Source organism: Gossypium hirsutum, chromosome D12, assembly GCF_007990345.1.
Source record: "Gossypium hirsutum isolate 1008001.06 chromosome D12, Gossypium_hirsutum_v2.1, whole genome shotgun sequence".
NCBI lineage: Eukaryota > Viridiplantae > Streptophyta > Magnoliopsida > Malvales > Malvaceae > Gossypium > Gossypium hirsutum.
Genome location: NC_053448.1, coordinates 561,060 through 571,451, shown reverse-complemented (window position 1 = coordinate 571,451; position 10,392 = coordinate 561,060). Strand labels below are relative to the sequence as shown.

The 10,392-nt window shown below is 36.8% G+C and overlaps 2 protein-coding genes across 3 annotated transcripts; both read left to right on the top strand.

The window, feature by feature from the left end:
- Positions 1-2,701: 2,701 nt before the first annotated feature.
- On the top strand, positions 2,702-5,283 carry LOC107930539 (50S ribosomal protein L24). 2 transcript variants are annotated; one of them, XM_016862210.2, is made up of 6 exons: positions 2,702-2,925; positions 3,009-3,074; positions 3,165-3,260; positions 3,350-3,453; positions 3,539-3,675; positions 4,976-5,283. In XM_016862210.2, exons 2-6 carry the CDS (start codon positions 3,015-3,017, stop codon positions 5,056-5,058), a joined length of 480 nt encoding a protein of 159 aa, XP_016717699.1. In that variant the 5' UTR covers positions 2,702-2,925; positions 3,009-3,014; the 3' UTR covers positions 5,059-5,283. The 2 variants fall into 2 exon arrangements, with proteins under 2 accessions (XP_016717699.1, XP_040964043.1); XM_041108109.1 differs by having other exon boundaries at positions 2,995-3,074.
- A 1,618-nt stretch (positions 5,284-6,901) lies between these two features.
- On the top strand, positions 6,902-9,276 carry LOC107930549 (vicilin Pis v 3.0101). The gene is made up of 6 exons (XM_016862219.2): positions 6,902-7,569; positions 7,665-7,840; positions 7,914-7,994; positions 8,087-8,374; positions 8,457-8,754; positions 8,833-9,276. The coding sequence occupies exons 1-6, from the start codon at positions 6,936-6,938 to the stop codon at positions 8,982-8,984; spliced, it is 1,629 nt and encodes a 542-aa protein (XP_016717708.1). The 5' UTR covers positions 6,902-6,935; the 3' UTR covers positions 8,985-9,276.
- Positions 9,277-10,392: the final 1,116 nt, after the last annotated feature.

Below are 10,392 nucleotides of genomic sequence, written 5' to 3'. Positions count from 1 at the left end.
TTTAAATATATGCTTGTATGAATGGTTAGGTTGTATATTTTGAATTGGTTGTGATTGTGCCATATTGGTACATTGGTTAGGCACTTAGGTAGGGTGATTTGAGTTGTGCTTTGGCACATTTTTTATGTATTTGAATTGGTTGAAGTATAATTCAGTGCTTGTTTGTAAGGTAATGAACTTAAGGATCTATAACTTGATGTAGAAGGCTCTTATAGGTACACATGGCTTGATACACGTCATGCTACACGGTTGTGTGTCATACATGGGTAGATGGCATGGTCGTGTGGTCTGTTGATTTAGATGGCAATTAGGTTCACATGGCCATAATGAGTTACACGGCCTGGTGACACGACTGTGTGACCCCTGTTTTGTATTTTGCGATACTTTTCTGGAATGTTTCAAATTAGTCATTGTTTTGTTCTAGATTGTTTTAAAGCTTTCGTAAGCTCGATTTAACCCCCGAAAATGTATGAATAACATATTTAACTGAATGCTTGATGATTAATGAATATTTTAATAATTTTTGAATTGATATATCATGATTCTGTTTTGTTAAGTGCGGTAACATCCTGTAATCCTAATTTAGTGGCAGAGGTGAGTGAGGGGTGTTATAGTTTGGTGACGTCACGACGTGGAGAATGTGACATCATAACATCAACCCTGAATTTTCAAAACTTTACAATTTGATCATATTTTGTGCTCGGGTTAATAAAAGAATTATTGTAAGCTCGATTAAGGCTTGAATTTAGTTGTATATCATATTATGAAGGTGTTTAAGACATAAATTTTTGTTTAAATGATATAATTACAATATGTTTAACAGTAGTTGCTCTGGCAACAATTGTAGCATTTCGTAGCTCGGACCCGACGTTCGGATCGGACAAAGGGTGTTACACAAACTAACAATTTCTTTCTTTCTTTCTTTTGTACGGCATGACAATATGATGGAGAAGATGAGTATTCTTCTCTCTCCCTCTAACATTATATTTATATTCAAGGTTAGTGGATTAATTAAACTTAATTAATTACAAATGAATTATTATAATTATATATTAAACTACTTAGTGGAAATGGATGGAATGATTTTTTCTCATCCACTAACTCATGAATAATAATGGTTAAATAACCATTAGGTCCCTTGCATAATTGCTAATTAATTCATCAAGCATTTCATAATTTAAAACTCAATAGAGATTGCACTATTACAATTTAGTCCCTCTATTATAATTAATCGTTTCCTTAATTTAATTTCTAGATCATCCAATAATATATTTTCAAATTAAATACATAGGTTCTTCTATTCATTATTTCACTGACTTGGTTTATGAAATTCTGTTCTGAAACATCAATTTTTGACACCAGCTAAAATTAGATAGTTACAATTCTCCCTTCTTTTAATAAATTTCATCCTCCAAATTATTTGGAAAGAGGTGGGAATATTGTGATTTCATCATTTCTTCCGACTCCCACGTGACCTCTTCAACGCTAGGTTTCGCCATGGGAGTTTCACTAAGTGACCTCTTCAACCCTAGGTTTCGCCATGGGAGTTTCACTAACGACATGCGTTTGTTTCTTAATTCTTTTACTTTTCGAGCTAAGATTTCCATTGGTTTTTCCTGTAGGTTAAATCGGGTTGTATTTAAATCATTTCTATGGGTATCACATGGGAGGGATCAGAATGATATCTCTGTCACATTGAAATGTGAAATACATTATGAATCTTGTGCCTTCAATGACTCATTTTCGTTTGCTCGAGTTGGTGACTCTTTATTTTTGTCAATGTTTGATCTGAAGGGTTTTTTTTAATAAAAACAGTATTAAAAAATAATTAAATTCAAAAATGGTATGGGAAACATATTCATTACGAAAATGAGATGTTGTCTATAGTGAATATCGATGGCATCTGATTGGTTGACGGCACCACTATGGTTTTCAAAAAAAAAAGATTTTTTATTAGTGCCGCCTGACATAGTAACGACACGAGATTGAAGTGTGATAAAACAAAACGTTCAAGGACCTGATATGAAACTTTCCCTTTTCGATTAGTTGTTGTAAAAAAAAACCTTGATATAAAAGTTTTTTCTTGAAAGAGCTATATGGGAACCACTAAGTAAGTTATGGACATTGACAATAGAAAGAATGCACTAGTTCGCAAACAGGGGCGGAGCGAGGGGGTTGGAAGGGGCCGACCCCTAAAATGGAAATATTTTCATTTAAGTTCTTTTATAATTTATAAAATTTTAATTTAGTAATAATAAAATTACACTTTGGCCCCTTAAAAATAATAAAAATTTGATTTAGTTCTTTAAAAACTATAAAAATATAGACAATTAAAATAGTAAAATATATAATTTAATTTCCACATCCCCAAATTTTTTTTAAACTTCGTCTCTGTTAGCAGAGCTATTGGTGACTGAAGCACAAAGAGGGGTTTGTTTTTGGGCTGTTTGTGATTTACCAGTGTTTTATAGTTGTAGTAACTTTTTTGGATCAAGTGTTTCTGGGTATGTTTCGATCTTCAATCAGGTGGTCATACCATTCTCTCCGATGATGGTTCGCGGCAACTCTCTCTCAGATTACGTTCGGGTTGCTTCTAGGCTTAGGGTTCCTTACACAGACTTTGGGCTTCTATCTTCTGGGCTTGGTCTTTACCCTTTGTGCTTTTATGTTTCTAACCTTTTTGAGGACCATTCCTTGATTCAGTGGAATCCCCATTATCGAACCTCCCCAAACAAACAGAGTGGACTCTTTTGAAAAGCCCAAAGCTGAAACCAAACGGGTTGTCAAAGAGTTTTAGTTCCCAACCCGTCGGAAACCCCATAATCCTTAAAGGTATAAACCTAAAACCCTAAAACCTAATATAGCAGGAGCACGATCCAGATCTTTCGAATCATTGGCGAAAACTCCGCGCTTCAGTTATCTAAGGTACTCTCTACCCTACCTTTTTGTGTTTTTGATTTTTCAGTTATCTGTTTTTGTTCTGAATTTCTGAAGCTTTGGGGGTAAAGATTAAAATGGGTTGGAAAGCAGCTGAGAAGCTTATTAGGCACTGGAAAATTCTTAGGGGTGACAATGTAAGCATCTGATTTTGAATTCCCATTTTGTTTTTAAATTCAAGATAAATTCGAAACCAATTATATATATAATTGTAATGGATTGAACAGGTAATGATAATCAGGGGCAAAGATAAAGGTGAAACTGGCATTATCAAACGCGTTGTTCGCTCTCAGAATCGTGTAATTGTTGAAGGGAAAAATCTGGTCAGATTCTCTTCAAATTTTAAGATACGCGTCTTGCTCTTTTACTAGGAAGTATTAAAAAAAGTGAGTTTTTTTTCCCTATTTTACAGGTAAAAAAGCACATTAAGCAAGGTCCAGGTCATGAAGGTGGTATATTTACTGTTGAGGCTCCACTTCATGCCTCAAATGTTCAAGTTCTTGATCCTGTTACTGGGTATTGGCTTTAATTCTGATTGTATATTTTAATTTTTTATTTTTTAACAAATGAAAGCTTTTTTGATGGATTACTAATGTTGTAGGAAGCCTTGTAAGGTTGGAGTTAAATATCTAGAAGATGGAACTAAGGTGAGAGTATCTAGAGGTATAGGAGCTTCTGGGTCGATAATTCCTCGCCCTGAGATCTTGAAGATAAGGACTACTCCAAGACCTACAGTTGGTACTTCACTATGCTTTTTGTTCTTCCCCAATTTAAGTGGAATTTTGCCCCTTTTTTTCATATATATATGTCTAGCATTTCTACCTTATTTTTGGAATTGCATCAGGAAGAGCTCATTGCCTATATGAATTCGAAATTCAGCTCATTGTCTATAATAATAAGATGGTCATAGGATAGTGAAGCTAGTTGTTGTGTCACAAGGATGGAAATTGTAAACATCGTTAGTCGGTTTTCAGTTCAGTGATATTGATGAAGTGGTATCATAAGTGGTCACCTAAGAAGGCTATCAATGGAAGTTAGGACTTAGAAAACTGGTCAAAGACTCTTAATAGAACACAGTAAACTATACCCTAAAATGTAAAATTTCAAGGACCTAGAACTTAGCTTTTTTGCTATTTGCAACAGTACATGGTATGCTTTAACAATGACTACAACTAGCTTGCCTACATAGTTGCAATTCTAGAGAAGGCTATAAATTGGAATTGAAACTAGGAACTTGGATATATATGATTCTGTGTTTGTAAATATTTGCCTTAAATGTTTGATGTAAATACTCTAACAATGACACTATGTAAATATTCCAAATTTCCTTTACATGCGTACTTGGTTACCTCGTATCTTTTGTATGCTCATTGCCTATTGCTGTTATCATTGTATACTCATTTCAGTTCTTTAAATCCAATTCTTTAAAAGCTTGGATGTAGTTGATGGTTGAGGGAGAAATTCCATTGATCACTTTGTTTTTTTTTGGGGGGGGGGGTAGTCTTGTGTGATTTGAGTTTAATTCCCTCGTTTTAAGGAATACCTGAAGGGATAGTGCATATGTCCTAATGAGTGGGTAACATATATATATATATCAATCAGAGACTGTGAAGAGTTGAAATTGAAAATTTCTGCTTCTCTTCTGTTTCACCACTGCTTGTCAGTCTGTCATGGGTTCTAAATTGTCAGGTGCAAATGAAGAATACAACATGGCTTTTGGCATTGTGTGCATATATGTCATTAAAATCCAGAAAGATGATACTTTCTTTCGCAGTTTTCCTTTTCAAAGATAGTTGTTATTGCTTGTCTGTTATTTCTGCTGTGTTTAGTTGGGTCACGTTACCTTCCTGTAAGGTATCAGGTCCATTTGTACTTCTTAACCATCATTTAGAAACAGGCTTTTGTTCATAAGCATGTCATATATAATTGTGTAGGAAGTGGAAACCAGTGCAGCACAGTGATGTAAATTTGTTATATAAAATATTTCCCCAGCGCTCAAGTTCTGCCTATAACTTATTCCGGTTATTCTGTGTTGCAGCTGGTCCCAAGGATACTCCAATGGATCTTGTGTTGCAGAAGACATACGATCCTAAAACCGGGGTGGGCATGCCTGACCTTTAAAGAACCTTGTTCAATCTCATTCGAGGCACCAAACGTATGGGGCAAAGAGGCTATAGAGATATGGTCCATGGTTCAGGGGCATTTGCCTATCATCAATAATACTCTTGATCAAGGTCTGCTTCTAGCGTTTAATTTGGTTGGCAGATCTTGCGATTAAATATTTTGGATTGTATTTAAACGTCCGAGGTTAAACAGTTTACTAGAGTATAGCTATTTATGGTGCCATATTTTCTTGCATGAACCATTCACCACTTTCTTCCTTATGCGTTATAATGCATTTGTTAAGTTTCTCACGGTTGAAAAATGGTTATCTATGCATCTTGAATCGGCAAAATTTGACCCTAAACTCGATTTAACTGGATTTGATAATAAAAAAGATAAATTTAAATTTGAATTGATTTGAATTCAAAATTAATTTGAATTTGAAATAATTTAAGGGTCTGTTTGATTGACGAAATTGATTTTTCGAAAAATCATTTCCAACTTTTCCAGCGTTTGATTGGCGGAAAATATTTTCTATTTGGAAAATGAACTCCAAAACAAGGGTAAATGGGTTACATTTTAGGGAAAATGTCTTACCCTTTCAATTTCCGTAAGACATTTTCTGTGCTCTCCTCTCTATCGCCTTCTTCATTCCTTTCTTCATTTTTGGTAGAAAACTGTTTCTGTTTATCGATTTTTTAGTAACTTGTTTTTTTAATTATTCAATACTTTTTTTTAACACAATTACAAATAATTTATTTGATATTAGTTTTTTTTAATTTATAACGATTAATATTGTAGCTTAATAATTGAGTGTTATTATAAATAAATTATTGCAATATATGTAAAAATAATTTAAAATATAAAAATTTATTAATATATATTAATATATGTAAAAACAACTTTTCCGAAAAATATTTTTAAAAAATTTGTCAAGCAGCAGAAAATATTTTACACAGATTCAATCAAACACCAGAAAATATTTTCCAGTAAATCATTTTACAGAAAAGTAAAACATTTTCCAGAAATCATTTTACGGAAAATATTTTACTGGGAATCAAACAGACCCTAAATTTGAAATAGTTCGAACTCGAAAAAATTAGTACTTGTAATGGTTGGCTTGTAAAACTCAAGCCTATTGACTCTAAATTAACTTGAAAACATCAAAATAAATTTACCATAAGCCTACTTTGCATCTAGCTGATTTTCGAGGTTAATACTCTAGATTAAAAAAGATCATTTTGTGAGCCAACGAGGCCAAAACCTTGCGAGCTTATAATCTCACGAGCATGAGGCCCTTGACATAAATAGAATACCTGCTACGTATACATAAAATATATTTGTTGTATTGACACGACAACACATACTTATCAGTAGATTAATTAAGTTTACGGAACCACGACATTTCATTCTTTCCTCTGATACTTTTTGCTATCTTCCCTTTACCAACCGATACTCCGATTCTGTAACTCTCTGCCTTTCGAGTGATCCACCGTGAATCACCACTTCGATCTTGCATCAACAAAATTATAATCCATAAAACGACAACATCAAAGTCCAGATATGCAGCCTCCTACCATGTCCAACATGGTAGTACTTTGCCATAACCGTGCGCCCACGTGAAGGCTCCGTTCTCAAGGCCTTATGATGCCACGCGAACGCGATCTCTCGCTCCATTCCGAACTCAAAGCGTCATCAAACAAAATGGTCCCTTCATTTTTTTCATCCCATGCAAGCCGACACCACGCGGCCTTTCAGCATTTACTGGCCTTGACACGTACACTGGACACCCGTCTCCATGCATGCACGCATTTTGCCACTCTTTCCCATCCATTCACCATATATAATCCCAATCTCCATCTCTGAAATCTCTGCACCAAGTTACACTTTTTAAAATGTCTGCCGAATCAAAGCTTTCTACACTTATTTTAATCCTGTCTCTTGTGTTTCTCTATGCCGGCTGCTTAGCCTTTGCTAAGCAAGACCCTGAGCTAAAACAATGCACCCACCAATGCAGAGTCCAGCAACAATACGATGAAAAACAAAAGGAAGAGTGTGTGAGGACATGTGAAGAGTACCACCGTGAGAAAAAGGATAGAGAGTCTCTTAAAGAAGTTGGGCAAGACCCTGATGTCGAATTTCACCCTGGCGGGGAATTGAGTGAGTGCCAGAGCCGGTGCGTGGGACTAGCGGGAGAGGTGCGGCAGCTGTGCCTCTTCCGGTGCCAACAGAAATGGCGGAGAGATCATGCGAGCCGGTGGGAGGAAGAAGGCAAGAAACAGAGTAAAGAAGATGCAGAAGACGAAGGAGAAGAGGAAAAGCATAACCCTTACGTATTTGAAGATAAACATTTCTCTACTGCAATCAAGACAGGGAAAGGAAGAGTTGATCTTCTCACCAAATTCACACACGACTCGGATATTCTTCGTGGCATTGAGAATTATCGACTGGCCCTCCTTGTTGCCAGTCCAAAGTCATTCGTAGTCCCAAATCATTTCGATGCTAACGCCATATTTGTTGTCACTCAAGGTTATATGATCTTAATTTCTCTCAAATATTAATGTTATATATTAAAAGAAGAAAACTTGAAATTTTGACTGAGTACTTCATTTTGTGCATAACAGGACGTGGAACACTCACGCTGATCCATGAAGATAAGAGAGAGAGCTTTAACATTGAAACTGGAGACATCATCCATGTTCGTGCTGGGACTCCTCTATATTTGATCAACAGAGATGACAACGAGAAACTGTTTATCGTCAAGTTATTGCAACCCATCAATCAACCAGATCATTACGAGGTGAAAAATCCACTCTTTCCCACAATTATAAAACATAAATCATAGTCCCTAAGCTTTACTTTCCTTTCTGTAGGTATTTTATGGTGCTGGTGGTGCAAAACCAGAATCGTTCTACGAAACATTTAGCACTGAAATCCTTGAAGCTGCTCTCAAGGTAAAAGTATTGTATTTAACGTTATGTATTGAGTTTGAATGTGGCCAAGTTTTGCTTATTTCTTAAAATTGTTAAAAACCATAATTAACCAGACTTCAAGAGATAAGTTGGAGAGGTTCTTCGATAAACAAGGCAAAGGACCCTTCCTCGAAGCTTCCAGAGAACAAATCGAGGCCATGAGTAGCCATGAGGAAGGCAGCAAAGGCGGTGGTTTGTGGCCATTTGGAAGTGAGTCAAAATCAAAGAGTGCATTCAACCTCTTCAGAAAGCGTGAGCCTTCACATTGTAACAGATATGGTCAGCTCTTTGAAGTTGAAGAAGATGAATTCAAGCGCCTTAAAGACTTCGATCTCAGGGTCTCCTATGCCAACATCACCAAGGTTATTTATAATTATTCCCCCTTCTTTTAACTATTTGTAACAGGTAATGGATGGCCCAACCATGATGTTATTTTATGTTCAGGGATGTATGTCAGCCCCATTCTACAACTCAAGGGCAATAAAGATAGCCATTGTTGTGAAAGGTGAAGGATACTTTGAAATGGTATCACCTCCTGTTTCCCCCAAGTCCAGTCAGGAGGATTCAGGAGGAAGAAAGAGTGGGTCTCGTTATCAAAAGATAAGCTCACGTTTGAGATCCGACACGGTGTTCGTTGTTCCAGCAGGGCATCCTTTCGTCACAGTTGCTTCAAGAAACAATAATCTAGAGATTCTATGCTTTGAGGTCAACATAGAAAACAACGTTAGGTACCTTCTTGCAGGTAAAACAAATACACGTGATCCCCAACAGTCTTCCTTTAGTTTTTCTTTTCATCTAATTGTGGTATTTCTTTCTATAGGGGAGGGGAATTATGTTCAGCAATTCGAGAAGGAAGCAAAGGAGCTGGCATTCAAGAGCAAGGAAGAAGAGGTGGATAGGATCTTTGGTAACCAAGATGAGGAGTTCTTTTTCCCTGGACCAAGGCAACAAAGAGGCCGAGATTATGAATAAAGATTGAGAAATGTGGGGTTTAAGCTTTGAGGGGGTTATGTGTGTGTGTTAAGATGAGGAGCTCCATGGCTGAGAGCTTAGCTACCGAGTAGTTTTTGTAAATGCTGAAGTTGTGAATGTTGTGAAATGGGAAAAAACTAATGCGAGAATGATGTAATTAGAGATGTTTGTAAGTTTTTGAGGGAGGATGAAACCCGAATAAGAAGCCTCCTCCTCCTAGCTAATATGTAAATTATCTTTGGTTTTACGAGTTTGGGCCCATGTTTAAATAAAAACTCCAGCCTTCCAACGAGCCCAGCTCTGCTAAGATGATTTTAAATAAACACTGCACTGCACTGCATACGGGCCAAGAATGTTCGGTTCAATTTAACTAAGATTCTCACCGTAAGGTCCATAGAAACCCAAATAGACATCACATCACATCAAACAGAAACATGTATTCAATCGATGATGCAGACTGCCCCTCTCAACAACCAGATGTTAGCCAATGAAAAAAATTACTCCCTCAGATGTGATTGGAGTAGGCCATCGTAAGACCCCATCGATGATGTAGACTGCCCCTCTCAACAACCAGATGTTAGCCAATGAAAAAAATTACTCCCTCAGATGTGATTGGAGTAGGCCATCGTAAGACCCCAAGAAGACCAGGCGTCTCGTCGGTTGCCTGCTCACATTTCTGTAAAGATGCCCTTTCCCTTTCTTCCATAGGCCGAGTGAAAATCCCAGATGCCACCTAAAACCCGGAGTCGAGTATATTAAGGACATTGTGGACAACGAGGGTTGGTTTGACTATACCCTCAAAACAGAAACCCCAAATTATTATTATTGACAGCCAAAAACAAGGTTAGTGTAAGAGATCTGCAAGTGGACATTATATATATAAACGAAGCATGACACCAGGTGTACGCCCCAAGCATCATCACTGCTCACTGGTAACACTGACACTACTTGTTTAACAAGCAACAAATACAAGCTTAATATGACATCACCTCATTCTAATCTGTTTTTTTTGGTACTTTAAATTTGTGGGATTGCATCAATTGAGTAATGGAAGGGGTTGGTTTGCTGCATGAGAATGGCGTCTCCCTAGGACAATAATAAAAGACCGAGTCACAAGGTGTTATGTTGTTGTCAAGCGTGGGGGAATGCAGTTTTGTCAGGTCTCAAAAGAACCTCCATTGCAGTTTTCACTTTGGGTTCGATCTTTCAGGTAAAAAAAAAATATACATATAACATTCCCCTTGCTGCAATCTCAATTGCAGCATGCACTTGGGTTATGCTCTATCATCAAAAGTAGCTTTTGCACATTGATAGTTTGGGACCATTGAACCATGTTGGTCGTACACTCATGCACTGGTGGCCCTATTGCTCGGACATAGACAGACATTTTTACTTAGTTAAACGACCA